General features: G+C 36.2%; 1 protein-coding gene across 1 annotated transcript in view; it reads right to left on the bottom strand.

Moving 5' to 3' along the window:
• The window catches only part of FMN2 (formin 2), a gene marked incomplete at both ends in the record, with an annotated part of 154,537 nt that extends 128,792 nt beyond the window's left edge, over nt 1–25,745 (bottom strand). The window contains 2 exons of the mRNA XM_084284031.1: nt 6,137–6,303; nt 23,813–25,745. Of these exons, the coding sequence (XP_084140157.1) occupies nt 6,137–6,303; nt 23,813–25,745 (2,100 nt within the window). The remainder of the gene's footprint in view (nt 1–6,136; nt 6,304–23,812) is intronic.
• Between the last annotated feature and the right edge of the window lie 306 nt (nt 25,746–26,051).

Below are 26,051 nucleotides of genomic sequence, written 5' to 3'. Positions count from 1 at the left end.
CCACCATTGTTAGTGGATATGGTAGCATCACCACAAGTAACTGAAACATAGAAAGGACAAAAAAAAAAATAAAAGGCTAGAAGTCTATGAGACCAGATGTAACAACTATAAAATAAATATGCAATTAAAATTTAAAAAAAGGAAGTAAGGAAGCAGCATAATAGGAATACTTCAGCCCAGTGAACATCCAACTGTTTTCATTTTACTACTCTTAGGAACAATCAGAGTTGCTTACCACAAAAGAAAAAGCATCACAAAGTATGACTGGGCAATGGAAAAGGAAGAGGAGACATGAGGAGTTTAATTCAGCCAAACTCAACTGCCATGGTAACTACATGACAAACAGATTAAGGCAACTTATTCACAAAGTATTTTCTCTGCACTATTCCACAATTTTGCCTTGTTTACTTAAAAGCCTTATTCACTACTAACCCCCAATACACTGCTATAACAAATATCATAACATAGGACTACATTTAATCTTATACATTTAATTCCTGAAGCACTTTAAGTATGCTTGAAGAAATGCTGCTTTGGTGCCAGTTTTGTGTGGAAGAGAAGTTCTCCTTGCTGAAGTTGATTCTTGTGACAGTTGCTCCTTGGAAACTGATCGATGGTGTTTTGGCTTTCTGACTTCTGAGAAAGGGGTTTGCCTATAATCTGCTCAACTACTAATTTTCAGATCGGCATAAACAGTGTTAGTAAGAACATTAAGAAAAAGCTCCATGTCACTAAGCCCTCTTCCAGCTGACCTGCAAAGTCCCAACATCTGCTACTACTCAGCAGAAAGAAAAGTGTCTTAATTTCCTTAAAAAAACATCTGTAACACCATAGGTGGTGGAGATAAGAGGAAAACAAACATTTTAATAGCATTTTCCATTTATGCCGTTTGGCTCTCTGCTTACCCGTGGAACAGAGAGTTTATTCAGAAACAGACGACAACCTAGTCAGACATCACACCTGCAAGTCACACAAGGGGCAGTCTTTATTCCAAATTGTCAAACATACCTATAAACCACAACATAACACAGTAAAGAAAGACACCCTCTTGAAAATGTCTATTTAGCTCTTCTATAGAATATGAAGAAATAATTTCTAAATCAAGATGGCATTAACAGAAGTATTCAAAACACATAACAGCATTCAACAAAGCACCAAAAGGATTTAAAGAGGGCTAGACTAAACAAAATTATACCTGAAATAAACAAAGATCAAAGCTTAAAGTGTGACAGCAGAAATGTCTTGAAAAAACATTTCAGACATAGGTAAGATGACATTGCTGGTTCATATCACATGAGAAGAGTACCTGTTGCACATTTTATTGCTAACATACAATAGAGACAAAGTTCCCCAAATAAGAATTACACTGTGGATACAAAGCTATGACTAATATTCTTTTCAAAGCTCTTACTAAACGATAATAGAAAGCCTCTATCACAAAATTATTTTATCTTTTTCCACTGAGAATTGGAGTGCTTTAAAACTAAACTACTTGAAAAGCTTACCAGAACAAAAAAAAAAAAAAAAAAAAAAAAGCATAAATCTGCTATGTAGGGAAAAGAAGTGCCCAAAGCTTAAGACTGCACCATATGAACTGGAAAGTCTGGAATCAGAATTCTGAAGTAGGGACTAGACACCTACAGTCTTTAGACATTTCAGCTTCCGGATAAAATACAGACAAACGTGAAGTAAATATTTCTTCATAAGAGCGAAACAAACAAAAGTAGCCTTACATTGATAGGAAAATGTCAGCTTTTACTGGCGTCTAAACAGTTTTAGTTCTAATGTGAACACGTATTTTTATAGACATTACTGATGGTTCTCCTAGTTCCTGTGATATATCCTTCAAAGAATAGCTAAATAGGAGGTAAGATCTCTGCTTACTGAAAACTGTGATCCTCTTAACAGGTGGCTGCAACACTTACCTGTAAAACTCTCCCGTGATGACATTCTTGTGAAAGATTAACTGTTCAGAAAGCTCAACCTTATGTTGATTTTACTCTAATAGGGTAATATAATGAGGTGCCATGTGAAAAAAACATGCTTAGGACTACACCTGCACTACATAAGATTATTAAATAACATACCACAATTATTTTGGATTGATATTTTCCCACAAAGCATTAATTTCTGACATACTATTCAGTCACAATCATTTTCATTTGAAACTTTAGAAGCACCTTTGAACAAGTCACAACTGTTAAAATGAGGAAAGAAACAGGCTACATTTATTTAAAAGGCAAGCAATTATTTGGAGAACACTCTTTGAATATTTTTTTTAACCGATCTTTCTATAAGTTGTTTATTCACTTGCTTGGTGTTTTTAAATTTGTTTTACAAAATACTAGCAGAAGAATGACAGCACTAAAGATAGGCCGACAAGTAAGAAGCCATGACTTCCATGAGCCAATAATTAGCAGCCCCTCAAAGAAGGAGCAAACTATCAGAGAAAAATCATATTTCTAGAGAATGATTCTGCCATTGTACATTTACTTAATATTTATTATTATAAAAAGCGCAGGTAGGAAGAGCTATAGTTAAAAATTCCACCAGTGCTTAACAGCAATCATTTTTAAAATCCCAACCTATTTCTGTTACTTTCAGAGATTTGCTCAAATTTCTCAGACTAACTTTTTATGCTGGGCATCTGGCACAATCTGCTTCCAAAGAAATAACAATGGGTCAAGAAAGAACACGTAAGTTTTCTTATAAGCTCTTACAAGAGTTCTTAACCTTCTATCCTTTGGGCTATAACAAAATTTGACAAAAATGTCACTGATACTTCAGAAACGTGCCATATCATCACTAAAATCCATCCAAAATCTGACCAGGTTATAAGTTTCTGAAAATTAGAGACCCTCTGGAGCAAAAATTCCAAGACAGCTGCTAGTTCTCTGAAGATTTATGTTTTCATTTGGTATTCTTTAGTCCTTCACTTTTAACATATACTAACAAAGTAAGCACTTTTAACTAGAACTAATAAAGAAATGAGCATCATTTTCATAAAGCATAGCCTACACCAGAAATACAAGTGTTAAGAATTTTAAACTGTTTTCCAGAAGCTGTTATAATGCTAACCCAAAAAAGCACGAGTTGTGAAAGTTGCCTTTACTCTTAATGAATTGTAAAATTGCAGTCAGGCAGTGCAGAAGAGAAAAAGCAGGATCTAATGAGAAAGTTAAAATAAGTTATATATATTTATTTAATGGGGTCCACAATAAAGCTTGGAATGATATCTTGAGAAAAAAAAAAAAAGATCTTAGTGTGCTACTGACATCACAGGCAGAGGTTTGGACAAATACTTGCAGGACAGAGAGAACTAGAGCTGGCTACTGAGCATGAGTATTAAGAAGATGAGGATATAATCAGTGCGTAATTGCAAACATTTCAAGCCAGCCAAGAGTTCAGCATTAGCCATGTTAGATTAAATTCACTGGAGGACATCCAGAAAAGGAGATCAGAGTGAAAGAAAAGGACTTCTAAATAACTTGTTTATATTCATCTCAGGCCATAAGCAATAGATCACAGAGTGAACAAAGCTTGCTGAATTATTTTCATAAACTGCAACCTAACTCAAAAAAAAAAAAAAAAAAAAAAAAAAAAAGACTATGGGACTACACTTAAGCAAAAGGTGAAACATAGAAAAAAAAAATAAGTGAAAGCTCAGAAATACATGTGATCGGTCACAAAGGAGAAAAGGAGAGATCCAAAAAAGGATTTCAGTGAAAAAAAGATTTCAGAAAAAAGATTGGCAATCCAGCAAAAAATCATGCTGAAGGAGTGACCTAAGAAGCTTTATAAGAACCAGAAGAAGCTTTAAGAAGAAGCTTTATAAGAAGAAGCTTTATAAGAACCAGACTAAGACAAAAATCAAAACAGCCACATGAGTAACTTTAAGGAATGAGCAATCACCAGAGCTAGATGTAGCAGGGAGGGAGGATAGCAAAGCAGTAGATAAACCTGCCTCTGACCAGGACAGGGTTACAGGAGCTTTGGGGACAGCAGTTTCAGCTGAGTGAAAAGGACACCAGCCAAACTGGAGGTGATCCAGCATGGAACTACAGGCAATAGCTGTTAAGCGGCACGTCTGATGAACTCAGAGATGAAGGAAGAATATGGGACTGGCTGCGCTCCCAATTTTGGAATGGAGTCCAAGATGATATATCTCCTAATTCTAGACTGGTAAAACTTTAAATACTGCTTAAGGCTAGTCTAACTCCTCTGTCTTTGAAATCAACAGTTAGGTCAACATTAAAACCCTGTTCTAATGAGGGAAATGGAAAAAAGATAAAGAATCAGAAAAAGAAAACTATGGACATGGAGAGAGTAGCAAAAGGGAACACGAGTAACATCTACTTTTTTTTTTTTTTTAAGTAATAATCATCATCACAAGAACATTTTTTTCACAATAATTGTTTCATTTTCTAATGTGACATTTGGCATTTATTTTCTGTAAGATATGTAATTTACTCACTCTATGAAGGAAGATAATCTAGAAGCCAAACTTTTACATTCTCAGCTATGAGTTTATACTGCAGTACTAAAAGTTTTCACCCTTACAGGGCTTGTAATGAACAAACATGGAGTTCCTGTACTATGGATTCCAACGCTGAAGAAGAAACACATTCCCAAATTAAGGAGTAGCAGATCTCATACTTGTGTCCTGTGAAATGCATATTTGGATCATAGTGTTCAAGGCACATATATGCTCCTTTGAAGAGGGATACATTATTAGTTGCATGCACATGCACAAAGCTTTATGCAACTTCTCACATTGTTTCACAGGAACATCATCTATTTAGGGCACTTGTACAGAAAACAGTATTTGTGGCTTACCAATACCCCAACTCAAATTGAGATCACTGGTGAACCAGAAGCATCTTAAACTACTGGCGCAGTGTTTACATGGCTGTAGGCTAAACTCCTGTTTCTTTTCAGACAGTCCATACTGTTAAATATGGTCAATGAAAGATGACTATAATAATTCTCTAGATAAAGCATTGTGTAACAGTTAACTTCTGCTTCTTTCCAAATTTTTAATTTAATAAAAGTCTATTTATAAGTGAGGAGAAACTTTTTTGAATACAACACTTATTAAAAAAAACTTAAAGAAGATGACATTAATTAAAATATATGATAAAACCAAGAGAACTGAAACAATTGTAGAAATGTTTAAACAAACTGAAAAATAAGAAACATGTGTTTTCCTATAACTTTATTGAGTATGTATTGAGTATGTAAGAGGAAACTTTCAGATGGATAGTGATTTTAAGGTGCTTGAATAATATTATTATAGCCATACTCCATTTCTCATATTTTCCAATTAATTTAGAAGTTTGAAAATACTTCAAATACCCTTAAAACACACACACAAAGACTGAATGTTGTCTGAGTGATTTTGTAGAAGAACTAGGTTATCTAGAAAAGCTTGTTTGTTTTAAGAATTTATCCCAACACACTTATTCCCTTTACCAGCTGCATTATGTTATTCTTCAACAAAGATGAGAAAGACTTCAAAAAAGTTAAAAAGTTCTCTTATATCAAATCATTTCCTATTTCTAAGCAAGCTTCATTTTCATGGGTAGAGTAGAAATGATCTTAAATTTACTGGTAAACTATTAAGTAGATTAGGTAACATTTGTACATTGTTTCGAAGTCATTTAATGAAAAAAACTTTCAGTCACATAGACCAGTACAAAGAATGGTTAAAGCTAAAATTTTAATGGCAAGGATCACATAAATAAGTTCACTGTAAAACTTCAATGATTGTACAGTATCACACAATAGAATCACATCCTAATGTTGAATTCATTATCCAAGGGGAAGGAACAGCATGTTAGGCGATGTCTACAATACAATCTCTTCTAAAGTTTTGTAACTGTATGCAAATACCACCAATAACAGCACTAAGGCCACATAGCCCAAAGGCACAGATAAAAATGTAGTTGGAATGCCAGTAAATCTGTACTGTCTCTTCCTTGATTTTGTATCAAAAGTTTTTTTTTTTTTTTTTTTTGGGGTGGGGTAGAGCGGGGGGAGTTATCTAGCACAGATGTGTCATTTGGGTTCTGTAAACATTTGTGACACACTTGTCCCTCTTTGAAAAACAGATAAATAAAACTTTTCCGGTACTTACATCAAATGTGGGTGTGCTTTGCTGGGCACTCTGATTACATGGTTCTCTGAAGCAATCGGTGAATGGAAGTAAGAGACCCATTGCAATAATACGAGAACATAGTTTTTCTGCTTCTTCTTGTGGTGCATTTTCCTGCTGGCTGAAGAGCTTCTCCAGCAGAGTTCGTCCTGCCAAGGTGATGACATATATCAATAAGAATTTGTAGCTATATATGGGATACAAAGTTTAATGCTTTATAACGCTTACTGAAAATCTCAACAAATATTAGAAATAAAGTGAAATAAATTTAAAAAATATGGAGAAAAGCAACTGACAATAAATATTTAATACAAAATAGTTTTATAGAATCATTTGGACTGATTGGAGCCTGATTACCTGGTACACTAAAGAAAACATACATTGAGCTGGCTGCACTGTGGAGTGGGAACAAAAAGTACGATTTGCTAGTGAGACATCAAGTTCTTATTTATATTATACAATTATCCTGATGGGAAAAATGAGATATTACCAAGGAATGAAGTAACTTTTTCCAAGGGTGTCACACGAAGTTATTAAAGAATCAAGTCTCCAAGCTCTTGGAATAAGCCTTTGTTTTTTTGAATCACAAAGTGATCATAGTCTTTAAGAAACTGTGCTCCAGTTCTGTGGAGAAGCTCTCAATAGAAGATCAACAAAAACAACATCAAAAAAAACCCGACAACTACTCTGCTTAAAATGACATTTAATACAGCTCCAGAGCAGCAGAATGCTAAAATGTATTGCCACAAGCAGCAACACATATTTCAGAGAAGTAAAACTTAAAGAGTTGGAAGAGCGATCCATTCCTATTACAGGGCCAGATTTCACAATCAAAGTGTTTTCATTGTTATCTGACCAGAGCATGAAAGGAGGGCATATGTTATAAAGCACATTAGAGAAGACAATGAGGTCTGAAAGAATTTCAAGCTGTGTGAAGTTCGCCAGAAAGAGACTAAAAAGAAGTAGTTGTATACAGAGGCTGGAGTAAAATCTACATTGTAAGAATACTAAATTGCTTGATTAAGCTCTACAATGTCAGAGGATGCCAAAGTTCAGATTTATGGGATATAAAAAAAGAGATGAAATAGACCTACTGGAATAGAAAAAGCAGAGGGAGTAATAAAGTTAATTTCATGGCTTAGTATGAACTAGCTGTGAATACAATTTGTACCTAAATCAGTTTCTATACTCTGTTTTTTTCCACTCACTCATTAGAAGCCAAAGTTATTTTCCAGAAAAAAACGCACTACATTAAGAAAGTAATTTAGTGTCATTTAAACCAATAACAACAATACTGCTTTTCATGTACAAATTTAAGATTTCTTTTCAAATGCTGACTTCATTCAAAATGTAAAATTTCCCAGGCCTTTTTGAACATACAAAAAAAAAAAGAGATGCTTTTAAAACATCTGGATGTGATTTGAAAAGGATATTGTAAGTGACATTTAGCCCAAAGTTTCTGTATTATTTTAACTTCGCACGGCAATGCCGTCTAAAATTGACAATACAATAAAATGTTAGAAGTTATTTCTAAGATTTTCCTCTCCACATCTAAAGATCTGATAATTCTGAATTATTAGTCCAAGTTTCCTAGCCTAAAAATTCGACAAAACACACAAAGCCAGGGGATAGGTCTGTAAGAGAAACAAGTTTTGTTATGTTCTGATCAACTTGCTGATTACTTTGTCTCTGTTCCTTGGTTTCCCCATCTACAAGGTGAATTACTTATTCAACATATCCCTCTATTTATTTATCTAAAGACAGCACAGCTGTTAAATCTTCAAAGTCCCCTTTAATTAAATTAATTGAAGAGGGGTTTTCCTACTAGCTGATATGCACTGTGAGTTTTTAATATCAATTTACACAAACTTGCAGCAATACACAGTAACTCCCTCCATGAAGAGGCAACAGTATGAAACCATGGAAATGAAGCACAAACAAGGAGCTACCTGCTGACATTTTGGTTATTTGTTTCAGTAATCATTTTTTGGAGTTGTACTTGCAAATGCTTAGTGGTGCTGTTAATAATGGAAACATTTTTTTCTGCAGAATCATATTCAAGAAAAAAAGGGTAAATTTGATTTTAAAAATAGCTACTACCCTTTTACTGCAATAAGTCAGTTCTACTAGACATAAATAGTGACATTTAGCTATACCAGCAAGTTGTAGAAAAAATAAGACCCCAAGACTGGTGTCACAGTTATACAGGGGCACTAACAGGCAGCATTTCTGCTTCAATTTCTGGAGCAAAGCACATCAAAGTCCTACAACACAGAAAGTTGCCTGGTTAAAACAGAGGCTACAAGAGATGATGATGAATCGAAAGATTGATAGTTTATATTATGTAATTTTATTTTGTGCATTTTAAATTACATATAAAATATAATAAATTGCATGTGCCAGAGTTATTGCCCTTTGCTCACAAAAAAAGAGAGTATGCAAGAACACTACACGTTTCTTTATGCTATATTAAATATACCAAAGTCATGTATTGCATTGTAATTTCTGACTTGATTACTTTTACAGGTGTTTCAACATTTAAATAATTATCATTTTTAAAGAGCGTTCTCCTGGATGTACAGCAGCATACTTCTTCCCCCCCCCCCCCCCATTTACTCAGTTTAATTTGTATAGTGGTTATTAACTGATGTCTTTTAATAGGCAAAAATAAGGTCTCTGGAAAATAGTTTAGCATTAAGCCAATAAAGAGTAAGCAGGTGTAAAAAATATCATAGATGAACTTCATTTCTTGTACATTTCAGAGGCAGATGGCCAAAATGACAAAAGTAATGCAGAGCAGCGTTCTATCCAGTCTTGGAATAAGGAGGGTATTGAAACTTATTTAATTATTTTAGCTATCACTTTTTAATCTAAAAGAATCAACCATTTAATTCTGGATAACTTCAGTAACATTAAGCTGTCTTTTGTAACAAATACACATTGAATCAAAAGTTTTTTTTTTTGTTTTTTTTTTTTTTTTTGTTTTTTTTTGTTTTTTTTTTTTTTTTTAAGACAAAAGGTAATAATGTCCTAATAAAGCTGTGTTCTAACACTATCTGCTCCTTGCAATGGCTGTGGAGACCTGACGACAGTGACAGAACTTGAAATTAAATAAATATATTTAGCTAGTTCTTTTAACACATTTTACCAAATGGAAGCTGAAACACATTTAATTTTCAGTGCATACAGAAATAGCTTCTCTGTGAACAGCTGTGGGAGAAAAATTCCTGTATCAACATTATATGTTACAAATTTAAAGTACTTCATAATCAATGGAGGGTTAAGCCACTGGTTTTTTTTCGTTTGTTTGTTTTGTTTGTTTTTTCTCCCTCTAACCAACTACAGCTTAACATCCAAATGAACGGTCATTGCAAGCACGAGAACACCTCATCGAACATAAGAAAACAGCCAAAGCTTTAAAAAGACAATATGTTTTTCCTCAAAACAGGGTGAGGAGACAAACCCTACCAAAAGAAAGCATTTCAGTATTTCAGAATGTTACTCTTTCTCCACGAAGCAACATCACACCATGCTGCTTCATGGATGGACAGATGGAATTGCTGCACTAGAACAGCTCCAGAGAGGACTGAGGCTACTTTACATAGGAGGATGACATACAAAAGCCACTGCCTACCAATAAGTAGTTCCTCCCTTGTTAAGCTGGTATTGCTTTCAACTACTTTCAGGCAAAAGACACAGTCATCACTGCAGCAGAGACATTCCACCTCGATAGTCCTCGGTGACCCATGGAGACTGGTGGGCTCCCATACCTTGCCACCACCTGACCCTGGTGCTCCTGCACTTGTGTCAAAGCAACCATATGAAGGATGCTTGTGAAGCAGAAGAGGTCACATGCATGATTTTGATTCATGGATGATAACAGTTATATTTTTGTGGAGGTACAGCAAAATATTTCCTTTAACACTAGACTCTGCAGACAATTAAACACTTTTGTTTGGAACTAGAACTAGTTTTCCAGTGCCCTATCTATACTACACACTTTTGGAACTAATTCAAATTAAAGTGACTTTTCATATATACACACGAAATGGGAAACACCAACTTGACAGTGTTAATCCCCAAATCTATACCTTAAAAAAAAAAAAAAAAAAAAAAAAGGGGGTCACAACCATATTCAAAGCATAGGCTAAATTCCAGACAACTTCAACAGCAATATTTTCAGCTAAGATTTTTCATCTTCAGTCTATAAATAGAATGCAACAAAAACAGTCTTTCTCAGACAATAATAATCACCTCATATTCATAATTTACATGAGTTAATATATAAACATCTAAGCATGTTCTCAGCAGGTGCAGATGGCAACAAAAAAAATTGAATAACTAAATGATTAATGATTATCAAATGATTAGCTGATTTCTGTTACTGGGATTTAAATGCACTCTTAAAGGAATTTCTCTGGATTACTTTCACATGCCATGAAAATATTAAAGGGCAAAGATCTCTCAGCAGATATTTTTCTAAAAGGTTAAATAATTCCATTTTTAAAATATAATATTTTTTTCCCTAAAATCCCAGGTCATGACATTCCCGGAACCCATCCTTAACCTTTACCTCAAGTATTGGTGAGGGGGGGGGGGTTGTCAGGTTGTCAGATTTGTATTAGGTACAAGAACTGCTACAAAGTTTCAGTCTCAGGTCAAATCAATATTCTGAGAATCCTGCCAAGACCCTTCATCAAACAAAAAGAGAAGTGTGATTTTTTAGGAGTTTAGAGTTAAAAAAAAAAAAAACAACAAAAAAAAAACAGTAAGGAACAAAAAGACTCCTTCCCCCTTCCCATTTTACAAAGGCATACACAATTAAGGAAAAGAATGAGAACGTGAAATTAATCTTGGAAGTATCAGGTACTCTGCCTTCCTATGGATATTTTGTGAAACATGGTTCAGCTGAGGTTTTCCAGCTCAGCTTCCATTTTCCCTTTCTCCTCCACCTCCATGTCATCTGCTGCTTCCTCTCATTCCTCTTAGGATGAAGCACTATGACCTTGTCATCTCCTGTGTGACATTACAGTTCTTCATTCTATCACTGAGACTTAATTAACACTGTTTATCTGAAACACCTTTGGCAACAATTATAGAACATATAGATTATTCATCAGAGAATGAAAACTCACAAGGTCCGGTATGGCTCCCGTTACTTTTTGAAAGATGCAGATATTTGCAATTCCTGGATGTTCATTTTCAACTTTCGATTTACTACAACCATATCTACTCAACTGTGTGGTGAAGGAAGAAAGGAAGTCTGCCCCCTACCTAAAGTCAATCTACAAACATTACTATTAAAAATAATATAAAATATCAGAGATGTAATGACTATAACGATTTCATACAATCACTCCAAGCAGTGCCATCCCATCACAAGCACAGGTTCTTCCTTGCCTGGAGTCCATGTGTATACTTTACACCTCCACACAAAGGACAGCAACTGCTGCTGCTAGCACCAATAACCTTAACCACCCTGTCTGCCATCACCTTGATGGAGTCACATCTGATGGGAGATGATGTTTAGAAGGAAATATATTTGGTTTTTCTATTACAGTTACTTGATATTTCAGGGCACCTTTTATTTCCTTCTCTAACAGACACCAAAAAGATGAGGATCTCCACTACTCTGAGGGTTAGCTTTGACTGGGCTGCCTATAGAGCTATTGAACGGTGAAGGTGCCTTCTGTGTGGTCCACAGAGAGACATGGCAGATCCTGACTCAATGAATGCACTTTACAGCTTTCTTCCTATCTGGTCTGCTTAGACAACAAAGCAGTGAGCAACAGAATATTTAAGAGCTAACGAAATAGTTGCAGACATACTAGAAAACCCACACTTGCCCGCACTGAGGCACTGCACCATACCAGAGCTCACAATGTTTCTCTGAGGAGTGTGTTGTTATAACCTCACTTTTATCTTTAAAAACGTGGCTCTCTGCACTGCATCTGCAAAAGCCTGGGAGCATAGCTGCCAGTGAGCACAAGTGGAGCCTAACAATCAAATTGCATTATATTCCGAAAGCTCCCCCTTCTGCTGGTCTCATGCGATTCCCTTTTCTCACCAGCTACACCACACTTTCACCATTAGCGGAACAGCTGCGTCAGCAAATCTTAACCTATGCAGGCTGGAGACAGGCTTTCCGTTTTAATTTCTCCCAAGGAGAAGTGAATGACTTCAGTGTAACAAATCCTGAAAGCCCTATTCAGAATCATGTCAAGGGTGACTCATGCACATACCGCTTATATCTTCAAAAACCCAAATCAGTTTGATTTTTTTTTTCCCCAGCTTACTCCTCCTCCCCGCCCCCACTTCAGCAAGATCAGAAATGCTCACACAGCAAAGCTTTTTCATGAGCTTTGAAGCAAAAAGTACCATAGGCCTTGCTCTATTTTGGGGACTTAAGAGAGGAAAAAAGGAAAAGGAAGAGAGAGACAAAATGGTGTATATCCATTTTGTGTATGTTTTCTATCAGTCTTACAAAATATTAAAAGACCACTGTGGTCTTATGTTTTTTTCAATTCACAGAAAATTACGATTGCAAACATAGTTCTGTATATTTAAGAAAAATAGGGAAAAAGAAGAGCCAATTTTTTCAGCAGTCAAGAGTTAGGAAATTTTTGCTCCTCTCTCTCAAAATCATTTTTTTCCTGTTCAATTTGTTCTCTCTCTTTTTCTACATACACAAACACCAAGGTCATAAATTAGGCCTAGATCATCTGACAAAGCACTGAGCTGTGCAGCGTCAAATGTTTCCCAGAACACTGGAATACGACAAGCATGTCTGAGAGAAAAATCCTGCGAAGGCTTCCACGGTGGCTGGTAAGTGAACTACATGCAATTTCTTAAATACCTCACAGTACAAGTTTTAGTCCTCATACTTCCCTAAACTGCAAAGTAAAATCTTGCTGAATAATTTCCTAGAGGCAAAAGCATCTCACTTCATTTTCACCTTTCTCCTGTTTAATATGCTTTCCTAGGTCTCAGGTACACAAAACAAAGTGACTAGTATTTCACATATAAAAATTAGTATTTCAAGGATCAAAAGTATTACATTTATTTAACACTTCCCTTTCATTTCTTAATAGTTTCAAATTTCAAGGTAGTTTTCCAGCTAAAGGGTAGCAGTCAGCCTACATGTAAACACAACGTACAATGTGACTGCTGAGAAAGAAGAGGTTTTCAAAGGTGCACAGTGAACCTGGGGAATGAAAGAACTGGAAACTGGTAATCTAGCTATTTCTTATTCTCTTCAAATAATAAGCCCAAGAGCTGCATAAATACATATTAAACATATATTTGCATTAAAAATAACAAATTAATTTAGTGTCTTGCTTTCCTGAAACCTGACCTGAAAGATTATGCCCACTATTCTGGGATTAGAGAACTCATTTATTGGACTTTCTCACTGCAGAGCTTCTAATCCTCTGCCGACTTAAATTGGGAAATTGTTCCAGATCTCTCATCCTGCGAGGGGTTTTGTTTTTGTTTTTAAAGGGGACTGAATTTTAATTGACAGATACTTTCTTTAAATAATGTGAGCTTTGTTAAACAAAACGTTGAAAACCAACAAGCAACATGTCTGCATACACATGGTTTTGAAACAACAACAGAAAATCCTTCTAAAAGAAATAAATACAAAATAAAATGCATCATGAATTAGTTTCCAGAAAATTCAAACCTTAATAATTTAATAGTTACAAAACTTGTCAAGGTCTAGGGTTATTGTACAAATTCCTGTGACTGTCATTAAGATATATTTTATTTCACTTTTATTCTCAGTGTAATAGCCAGTATCTGCATGTTTCCAAGGGGGAAAAAAGCAAAGGCAATGTATCGATTTCTTTATATTTTTTATATATGTTTGTTATATTTATATCTTCTAGTATTTAGGGTGTTACCAAAGTCAGGGATTCATGGAAATTCTTAAGAGGACTATTCTTTCTTTCCTTGATAACCATCTAGTAGACTTTCTGGCTTTGTTCACAGGGATGGTAGGAACTGAATCCAAAAATCATCTTAAATTTAGATAGACTTTCTGCTTTTGACTTCTGAAGAGAATTCTAAGAGAACTAGGAAAAAGACAAATGTCAGCACTATTCTCCTCCTTCCAGTTTTTAATGCCTGCCTGCACACAGTCCAATGTCATTTCAAAGTCAGAAATATTTATTTATTAAATTCTACGAAGGAATATATTTATTGATGGAATGATAACATTCATAGACTCTTAAGCAACTGTAATCAAACTACCAATTATTAATTCAATTTCTTCAGTTCTGTATCAAAGTAAACACCATGCTTTACTTGTGTCAAGTTCTCTGAGTCTCTTGGCATCTCAGTACTCCCCTTTCTCGACACTGTCCTCTCTTAGCATCCTCTGGACTGTTAAAAATTTTACTTGAAAAATCTTGACTTGTTCTGAGTTGGATCTGCAATGTACCAACCCTTTTCCAGTTCAAGCAAGTACTTTTTTTTTTTTTTTTCTTTTTATTTCAGCCACAAAGTTATCCATAACAGATTTTGGATTGTGCTTGAAGATGGTTGTTATCATTCAGTTTTCAACTCACTCAACTAGAAGAAGCAGTCCATTGTAGAAAGAGAAGCATGTAATACCAACAGCTTCAAGTGTTCAAGGCACCCCCAAAAATGCCATGTGTAGAACATGTGTGCTTACTTCAGGAAGCAAGGGTACAAGCTGGAGCTGACACCTGCTTCTGCTGCCACCTCTGGGGCCAACACAGCACAGGAGAGGCAGAAGTGGCACCTCAAACAAACATCACTGAAATGCTTTCAGGCCCTATCTGAGGTCTGCCAAAATCTGAAAACGAGATTCCACAAAAATGAAGATATCAAGGAAAGCTGCCCCAGAAAGAGGCTACAAAGTAGAGTTTTTTTTTTTTTTTTGTATGTGTGTGTGTGTGTGTTTTCTTTAAAAAAAAAAAAAAAAAAAAAAAAAAAAAAGCCCTACCATTGATCTCGTTGTTGATCCATCATGTCCCATGACAGAACTAAGCATCTGTATTTTTTTAAACAGCTTGTTCCACTTGGGCTTGCTAAGAGACATGACAACACCACTAATTTCAGCATAACATCCAATGGTCTATTAAAATATTAACTTAACTCTATGCTAGACTTGCACTGATCATACTTGAAAAGAGACAAAGCAATTTTAAATCAAGAACTGGTTAACACAGACCTTGGTCCTGGTGAATGAACTCCTGGAACAGCCCATCTGATATCAGCCCATCTCCTAACTTTGAAATTTGGGTTTTAATACAGGAAGACAAGAGTTTACCAAAAATTTCCATTGGTGATGAAAAGGCTGAGTCCAGCAAGTGCTAAGGTCAGGAGCCTGCTCTACTCCCACAGTAACTATGCAATGAAATTCCCCCGCCTGACCAAGTGTATCATAGCACGAAGTAGAACTGGGCCAAAATGGATTTGTGCCCCTATGGTGGAAGAGAAGATACATGACAGCGTCCCGTGTCAAAGCCAACAGTAATTTTCATCTTTGGATAAGTGATTTGCAATATTCTGTTTTGTACAGAACCCAGATTAATCCCTTTCTAACACTTTTGCATTGCCTAGAAAACAGCCATGCATAAAAAAAATAAAAATAATAAAAACAGTCTTATTGATCTTTGTTGAAACGATGCTGTATTTTGTTCTATTTTACTTTACCTTCTTATTGAGTAGCCAACGATATCTTACAATTTCCTTCTTCAGGATTCATTCCAAAGCCTTGCTTGTTGCTGCAGCCAAACTGAAGAGGACTGAAATTGCCTGGATCATTTGCAACAACAACATAATACTTTTTCTAAAAAGCAGGTATTAAAACTTTGCTACCACCAGAGCTTCAAAATTTTAAAATATTTGTGATGGTCTGTGACAGTTTTTTCTGCATCTTTGCAAATTAGCAAGTCTCTTACGCACTCCATATTTCTAACGTGAACGTTAAGCTCCTTAAGATTTTGCTTTCACAGTGACAAAGTTTTTCTATCTTACTCCCACTCTGCTTTTTCTAATAACGCATAGGCATTACAGCATAAATTGAGGCAAAGTATTAACTAAGCTTTTATATACGATAAAATAAGGTGCAAAGGTAAAGATAATATCTTACATTTCAATAGGTATATTCGATCATGAAGACAGTGAATGGTAAGAGTATTTTTTATGTGCCACTAAATGACTTTCAGAAGCTGATTTTTTTTAAAGTAACAAACAATTCCCCAGCTACAATGCAACAGTGATACACAGTACAAAATACCTTTCTAAAAATATAAAAAAGATTCACGCTCCTACACCATTATATTGCTTGTCTGCCTTTCACTTTCTTTTATTTTCAATTTCTAACACATTATTATTGAATATTACAGAGGTACATTACTAAAACTTTCCTAATTTCAGAGTGGTTTATATTAAAACAGAATCTGTGTCTGTCTACCAAATGTTTTAGGTATCATTTGCATCTCTGGCAACTTCCAGATTGTATTTTCTAGGTGCTTAGGTTCCTCTCAGCAAGTATTTAATTCTGTCCATTTTTACCCTTTTAGTTTCTGTGGTGATTTGCAACGTGAAGTTGGTATTCTGTGCCAAGTTCTCCCAGGCTGCTGGAAAGCCACGTTTCTTTGTCTGACTCTTTAAAGTGAGAAGCACCTCTGATGTTTTTTTGGGCAGCTATTTCTAACTGCTTCTTCTGTCAGTCCAAACTGATACACACAGCATGATTTTATGACCCAATTTAATAAAACAACTCGATTCCCAATCGTTCCACATTTCATTTAGCATTTAATTGCATCTGGCTCATCTCTACCTTAGAAGTAAATTCAAGTATTTGCACAAGCAACTACAGGTCACAAAACACAACTGAGCTGGACCAGCAAGCCTCTGAAGTGGGACATATAATAACTGATTTCTTTCAACCTACCTATGATAGCCCTGATGCTTTCTTTCTCTACAGGACCATATACACCCAAAGTCTAATCTCCTCCAACAGCTGCTGACTTTTTATATTTATACAATGTTTAAGAGTGTTTTTTGGTTTTGTTTTAAAGTTAGGTACAAAGAAAAAAAACACTGCTAAAATGAAGAAATGGAACAAGCAAAAAATTAGTTATGTTCCATGAAAAATAAATATATATGCCTGCCTATTTGTGCCATGTTTGTACATATTTGTGCCATATTCTATATTCCTTGAGACCTCATCCAAATAAACTTAATCCCATCTCCCTCACTGTAAGTAGGTCTTTATGTTCTTTCACTGATGTAATCAAATATTTCCCTCAGCCATTTCTCAGCATACTATATTGACTTGGCTCTTTGCATGACAAAAAAAAAAAAAGTGTTTAGATACACACCCTCTATTGTGAATGCAATGTTTTAGGTTTGTGTTTTGTTTTGTTTTTTCCCCCCTAAATGAAAACCACTTCAGCTCCATGACTGTTAGCAGATGTTAATGTAGTTAATTATCGTGTTACTGCAGTATTGACTTCATTTTCCAGCAACTTTTTCCTTATTGGTGCAGGGAAGAGGGAAGTATACAACAATTATTTTCCCCCCTGGTATACACTACTTATTATGTATCTTCAAGGGACATCTGAGATGGATCTTGGCTTCAAATAAATTCATTGTGGAAGTAATTACAGTGGGTAGCTTTTTTTTCTCTATATAGTTTATCTATGCTTCCTCCTGATTCAAATTCACACCGGGTTCAGACCTCTGGCATTCCTGATAAATTTCATATAAATCTTAGAGACTGAACAATTCATATTTTTACTGCCAAATAAGAACATTTCAATGGCAAGTCTCATTTCTTACTGGGCTTTCCTGCCACTATTTAGCTGTATATGTCAAGACACCAAAATTACTAAGGTCCCAAGCATTTGTGTCCTCTGAATTTATATATTTCTATTTAGTTTCATCCATATTAGGATTTACTGTGCATGTGTTATCACAGTAATAATCTCATTACCACTGCATCTTACCTTTGCAAAATAGCTAATTGATTTAATGTGTTATATCATATATACACCTACAGATAAAATAGGTCATGTTCTGCATTCATCTATTCATGTTCTGAGAATAATGCAAAGTTTTGCATCAGAAAACACAGCCCACCTCCTATTCATGGTCAGGGAGCTGAGGCATTTCCATTGAAGGAAATTCATCCTCATCAGCAGTAACATGAAAATAAAAATGAGAAATTGTCATTTTGTAATCAACGTAATGCAGACCATCTCCTCGTCCCTAACTTCCTCCAGATGAACAGCAATGTAGGAACACAGGGAGTTGCTGCTGCTCACAGGCAGGAGTGAGGTGACAGTGTCAAGCCCTCATACATCCTTTCATCACCTTCTTTGCACAATGTCTGCTTTGTGCAAAGCAGATATATTCCTTGTATTAAATAACCTTATCTCTACAAAAAGACAAATTGTATGCATAAAGGTAAGTTTCCAGAAACCGTCGTATTCCACATGACCAGTATAGAATTATGCTTTTAAATGTGCCTGAAAATAGTCAAAGCCACAGCCACAAAACCACCCACACATATATGCTTTATCACTACTCTTCCTTACATAAGTTCACATTTTTAAAGGAGTAGTTTATAAGGAATACTCTTGGCCATATTCTGAGCTTGGTTAAACTAGAGCACAAACAAAATACATTGGCTAATTGGTACTTTCACATTTTCTGTCACTGTGATTCACATCAGCACTTGATCCCTCATAAAGCAGGCAGCCTATAATATTCCTGGGGATGCTTTTCAATGCCAAGTTTATTTTTATTTTTAGACACCACGATGTAGAGAAAAAGGTGAGGCCTGCTTTAAGTAGGTTTTGCACAAAAGAACCTATGCACTTTTTAAAAAGCCAAACATCTGGACACCACTAATCCAGCACCCTCCAAACGAAAACAAAGCACAATTAGATCCAAGAAACATACTCAAACTTAAATTCCATATAGCTATTCATACCAGAAGAATCTCTTGCTCTTTTCACGTAACTGAAGTCACCGAAGCATACAATGTCCTTCATGACTAGTTCTAGCCATCTCCTCTGTGGGATGGATTAACACTGGCTCAGATCCAAGCAGAGCTGTGTGGACCTTCAGCTACAAACTGTTCTTTCTCCCTTTGCCCAAAAGTGATCAGCAGGAAACCAAAAAAACACATCTTTAGCTGAGGTGCAAGCTGGGCTCAACTCAACTCATCATACCTCAACTCCAGCAGAGGTTGCCTGAGAGATGCAGTCTCCCAGCCCCATGACCAAAACCCGTTACTTCCAACGAAGCTCCAGATAAAGATCAAAGCATTAATCATAAGACTATCAAAACAACACTGTGGCAGCCCTGCATTCCAGTGACATTACTCACATTGCTCCGATTCCCATATTGCAGTGCTGGCACAGTAACATTAAAGCTGCTTATCTGCACTCAGCAGTTTCTCCATAATGAATTGCCCCCCATTTTCAAGTACTTTTTATGGTAGTTGGACTGGATTTTTGCCTTTTTTTTTTTTTTTTTTTTTTTTATTACGCTCTCTGGGCTTGAGTTTTCTAGGCAAAAAGAGTATGTGATCATACATCACATGAAGGGATGTTCTTGGGTAGGCTACATTGAGGCTACATTGTCCCGCCATCAGATAAAAGACATTTGTATTACTGCTAAGAAACATCAGCAAAAGAGTATACTGTAAATAGCCTTACATAACAGTTGCATGATAAATGTTCTTCTCAGCACACCAATAAATACAAATCCATATTGTGTGCATCATGCATCAGAATACAAAAAAATTTACAAAAGCATCTAAAAAGATTTACTATATGTCTCAGACACAAGCTTTCATTCTAGTTTTTCAAGTTTCACATACTTATCTTTACTAAGACCTTTGTAGAAGCTTGCAGACAATGTATTGGAGCTGCAAGTGGGTGTAGGTGACATTAGCACTTTGCAGCAGTAACATAAAGTGGTCTTTGTGAGAACCAGGCTTGCATTCCATGGAAATCAGAGAGAGGCCATGATCACAAAAGCATGGGATTGAGTTCAGGTTTTTATTTTATGGTAAATCAGATTTTTGTTTGCTTCCTGTTTACAGCTAAAGTTAAGACAGATGTGAAACTGTGAACAGAAATTTAATGATAAATGGGCAGATTGAAATAGATTCACACACCAAATGTGTTACAGTCAGCCAACAGAGATTAGAAAGGGCATACGTTTGTTTTGATAAAGTTTAATTACAGCCCAGTGTAGCTGATTGAACATTCAGTTACATTCAGTTTATGAAACAGATCCTTCCTATCTGCTTTGCAATCACTGCAACTCAAATTAGTGCAAGGATAAACTCCTTTCTCTTAACTGAGCCTATTAGCTCTTCTCTTTCAGTTATGTGAATGTTTGGAAACATTTTTCATTTCCCACCATGACACTGTCTTGACGTTAGCAAATACCATTCATTGCCACATCCTGAAGAAAAGAACCAACCCTTATTCATTCAGGTTCAGCTTGTGTCCTCCTGGGACCACAATGTGAAACCCATGGCTCCACTGCACATCAGGTAACCTAGAACTTGTAATTACTGTCACTGCAATTTCAAATACAGCTGTCCTCATCAAAAAAGATCTGCTGCCTTAATTACAAAATACCCATAAATTTGTCCACACCAGATTCTTAGCCATTGTATCAAATTCAGTTTAAAATACTGTACTGTACTTATTTCTCACATAAATCAAAAATAAAAATATTAATTAGAGGCAAAGTTAGAAAAGTGCCTTTTTTTTTTTTTTTTTTTGGCAAACTGTATTCTTTGCTTCTCCCCCTAAAATTCAAACAGGACTATTTTTTTTTTTTTATTCATATTTACAATTCCAGTTGTTGGTTTCCATCTACATTTCGCATTGAAGAAGCCTTAGTTCACATGGATCATTGTGAAAACCAAATGGCACACAGCCAAACTACAATGTTGTGCCAAAGTAGGCCAGTCATCTGCATAGAATCTGCTGTCATTAAAATCAATGACTGAAGTGTTGTGGAATATTTTACATTATTCTAGTTATAAACGCAAAACCGACATTGCAGTCACTGCACAGCAAGATGGGATTTTGTGCTCCAGGCAAGAAGCTAACATATCTACACACATACACACACACATAAAGCATTCTTTATAATTCCTTATTTCTACATTTATTTCTAAAAGCCTGATTGTAATCACCTCATTGATGCATGTGATGGATGCAATTAAAATGCAACAATTTTCCAAAACAATATTTACATTGCCAGGAAATTATTTCTGTAATTGTTGCTATGCAGACAGGTTTAAATAAAAAGACTTCGCTGCTCTTACTGCAATGACAGCCAGCTTGTGGGAATATAAATGTTCAGTTTAACTTCCCTTTTCCTTGCATGGTAGTTATTGTTTGTGTATTCCTGATAATTTTCAGCTTATATTTTATAGAAACCAGAAGACCAACCAAAAAGAGAGATGAAGTGTTATCATGTCATTTCCAATTCCCTCATTTCAAGCTACTCTGCATGAACTGAAAGGTGTAATTGTCCTCTGCTTGTAAAGACAGCTGGCATATACATGCAAATTAGGGTCACAGTAATTTCCATAAGAGACAGAACTACTGTTGCATTGGACAGTGGTCCCTTCACAATAACAGCATAACTGTTGGTGGGATAAGAGAAAACAAAACAAAAACAAAAAACTTCAATAACAGGTAAATCAAAAATTTATAAGGAAACATGAAGCTTGTTTCCTCAAAAATAAGGTTTTAAAAGTAACTGTCCTTGAGATTTGCCAAAAAATTATTTTCCTCATAGCACCACCATAAAACTGAGTCTAATTAGTGGTGATGCAATTTAAAGCTTTGCACTTTGTTTATAAGTTGTATATATATTGATAGCAAAAAAAAAAAAAAAAAAAAAAGTGTTTTACACACCAAAAACTTGGAAGTAGAGATCACCTCCAGTTGCAAAACTTTAAATAGGAATGTTTGAAATTAAATCTACGTAAATGGGTGGAAGGGATTTAAAACACAAAAAGGATTCAGCTCTCTTTGGAGAGGGCTAGCTCCCCTGAGAGGGGAGGCTTTTTGTGTGAGGTTGGGGATTTCTATTCAAGACAACTGAAAAATGAAAGTATTCTCATTTCAAGTGACAAACGTTTTACCTGAGTATTTTGCACTCTTTGAGTTTGTTGCTGTGTGAAAAAAGCCACTAATTCTAACTTTGGTTTCCAGGCAGGTTCATTCACTAGTAATATTTTGGTGTCAAGTAGAACATAAAGCGTACAAAGAAAGTGAATGCAAGTGACTACAAGTTATGTAATTTTTTTTAATCTGCATTATAAGATAGCATTTTCATAATGAATAGCTGTTGATAGCTCAATTGTTTTCTTGTATGTGATTTTTAAATTATGTAATTGTTCCCTTCATAAATGATACTAATTTGTTTATTTTTCATAAAAGCACAAAAAGATTCTCACTATTTTTTGCAAATAGCTCTGATACATTGATACAGTTACTGTGCTCACACATTTAAAACAGATCCATTCAAAACAAACCTGGACAGTGTTATTAATTCAGCTGCTTTAATCTTACATATTCACTGCAAACATCAGTTGTATTCTTAGTGTTAATTTTCTTAAGTGAAAAATTAATGGAATATGTTGCTGAATTTACTGTGTATACATACTTCATATTTGACAGATGTAACAGAGGCCTTCTCTATTTGTCAATGCCTTAGCTTTTACAAAAAAGAAATTGCAGATAGAGGAAAGAAAGGAAAAACAAACACAAGCAAATGAGCAACAACAAAAAAAAAACACAGTGCAGGACAACATAATCTATGCACACTATTTCATTTTTAGACTGTGTTTCTGGGCCTTTTTGACAGGATGCAAGTTGCCTAATAGACAAGGTAAAAGAATGCTTTCCTGAATGAGTCACATGATTCAGCCTGAACAGCAGCCAGCCAGAATTACCAAAATCTACTCTACAGTGTTTCCCTTCTCCATTTTATGCTACTTTTTGAAGCCATTAAAATTTTTTTCCTTCTCCTTTTTCCCCTTCTGAAGGGGAAATTGTTTTTTTTTTTTTTCCTCCCCCTGTAGTGCTGTTCATCTGTGCTTGCATGCCTTTTTCCTTTTTGTACTAAGTGAAACCTCATCATTGCCTCAGTCTAATACCAGGTGCAGCTCTCAAATATTTACAGCATATCAGAATTATTACAGTATATCTTGTGCCTAGCACAAGAAAAGCCTGAACAGGCTCACAGTTACAAAAAGCTTCAGCTCCGAAAGACTCATTTAAGCAGAGAGCTAGTCTGCTTCAAGTAATGCATCTCTTAGCATTTTTCAACAAGAACACTTTTAAGGCATCCAGCCTTTTTCAACTGGATGTAGACAAAGAAGGGTAAAAAGAAAAACTTCAAAGAGTTAGGCACTTCCTTTACTGGCTGACACTGAATACAGAGAAGCTATTCTCATTAATAAAATGTGAATGTGGTTATAAGGTTAGGCCTTCCATTTTAAAACTGTCAGTTCAAGTAAGGACAACAGTACATGCAAAGGCCTGAATTCATGTATTTTAAATATATTTCAAAGACTCTCAAAACAAAACAAAACAAACAAACAAAAAAAAAAAAACACACATCACTCACCTGAAAAGACATTGGGAAATGTCTCTGCAGAAGCCTGCACCCCTGAGGACTTTCTTGAATGAGTCAAAGGCACTCTTTCTGTTTGAAATTTCTCTCTAAACCCCTTGTGCTCCAAGTAGCCCGCAGAGCCCACTTTCTGTGTTATCTCATATTTGTGATTAGATATCTCTTCTGTCCAGTCTGCTGAACGGCTAAACAAACCTGCCAAACTAGCAGACCTCTGCTTCTTAATTGGGACTTTTTTGTGGAAGGACTCCTGCCTCCTTGTAAAAAGTGGGCTCTGGGATGGGGAGGGAGAAGGTGAATGGTTGGGAGAACTCAGTTGCCTAGTTGTAGTTTTGATGTAACAAGGATTAATTAGATAGGGCTTAAAGCATCCGGAACCAAGCATTGGACTGCCTGCTGTCCCCTCAGAGGACAAAATGCCATCTTTAATTTCTGTAGATAAACCATTATGCAGGTTCTCTTGACTGTCTGACAGAGTATGTTTCCCTTCCTGAGTCTCAGCAGCATGATCATGGCCTGCATCTGAAATACCATCCTCTGTTCCTGAACCCTGCAAATCAATAGCCTGCACTTCAGCAATGTGAGTCTCAGAATCTACTACTGAGGTTGGAGAACGTAGTGTGAAGCTGTGGGTTTCAGACGCATTTTCTACTGCAGTTCTGTTTAAATCATCTTCTAGTTCACCAACTACAGCATCCACAGCAGTGAGCTGTCCCTGTTCCTCAATCAATAGCTTACATTCTTGTTTTTCAAATAAGCCGTTACCAGGAGAGCCCGTTCCATTTACCGCTTCTTTCAGTTCACGTTCAGTTGCACAGGAGACAGGAACGTTTTCCGCAATTTCAGATGCTGTTGGAAAAGCCTTCACAGTGTCTGGGCTACTCTCTTTGTCAGTGGTAGTTATTGAAAGAAACCGTTCAAAATCCAAGGGGGCTGCTTGAGAATTAGCCATGTGTCGGCCCATTGTTTTGGTGACAAGGTCCTCAGTTCCAACAGTAATTGCCCCCTGCTGCTGCTGCAGTCTAATAGCTTGCTGGATATCAGAAAGCAAATCCTCTTGTTCTGCAGCTGAATGGAAACTGTATATATCCGTATCAGAGCCAGAGCTGGTCCTTTGTCCATCCTGTGTCTCTGCAGCAGCTGGGACGGTTTCATTTCTGATTTCAAAATGTTCGGCATCTGTGTCTGAGAGACCCCCTTCATCTGCAGAGATGCTTATATCTGGAGTTTTAGTAACAATTGAATGAGTACTGTCCAGCTCTCCAGTCTGCAAGGCCTGGCTTTCCAAAACATCCTCCCTTGAACTACTATTCCCATCTTTAGCCTTGGACAGATTTTTTCTGATCCTCAAATTTGAAAATACTGAGGCCCTCGAGTCCGACTTATTCTTCTTTTTAGCAGATTCACTTCCTTTTGCATGCTTCCCCAGTCCCCTTCTGCTTCCCGATACCTTCTTTGTGCCATCTGTATCCTTCGGCCCAGAGGCATCCTCTCCTCCTTCATGCACATCACTTGTATTTTTCCTTAGCTTCCCATCTTGATTCCCCATGATTTTTCGCAGTGCAACACCTTCGGTAATCAAGCCATGCTCCCGGTTTTCTTTCCTTTGGCCTGCCGGCAAGATCCCCTCTAGCGATCCAGGTTTGTTTTCAGGCGGTGGTGATGCAAGTGAAGCAAATGCTTGCTGTGCCTCTCTCCCATCTGCTACAGCTGCCTTTTTGCATAATGTGCTGCTTGCACTGGGCTCCGCTGGGACATGCTCAGTACAGCACTGTGAGCTGCAGACAGCTCCTTCCAATGGCTGCTGCTCACAGAGCCGCCTGCTCTCTGGGTTTCTGCTGCACTCCTGTTTCTTTAGGAAAGATTCTGTGAAAAGTATCTCCTTTATAAAAGTCACTTCTTTTTCCACAGTTTTTATTGCCTGCATTGCAAGCTCAGAGTGTCACCAAATCATTTATAATTTCAGGACTTCAATGTTCATGTTCCTGGAGGGGGAAGGAAAAAATAAAAGTTAAAGAAGGGTACTATAATTATTCTACAATTGTTCAAATGAATAAACTAATAACCTTGGAAAGATAAATATTATAATTATTCAATAATTTATAAGGTGCTTAAACATATGCTACTCTGACAGCTTACAGAGTACCTCTGGTTATTTACATGTTTACTTTTTAAAGGCCACCTAAACATGATAAATAATTTTAAAAGGAAAGTCACTCTGAAAATAGATAGA

The sequence above is a fragment of the Netta rufina genome, assembly GCF_964035555.1.
Source record: "Netta rufina genome assembly, chromosome: 3".
In the NCBI taxonomy this organism is placed as follows: domain Eukaryota; kingdom Metazoa; phylum Chordata; class Aves; order Anseriformes; family Anatidae; genus Netta; species Netta rufina.
The sequence above is the reverse complement of the archived record's forward strand: the minus strand, read 5'-3'. Positions and strand labels throughout refer to the sequence as shown.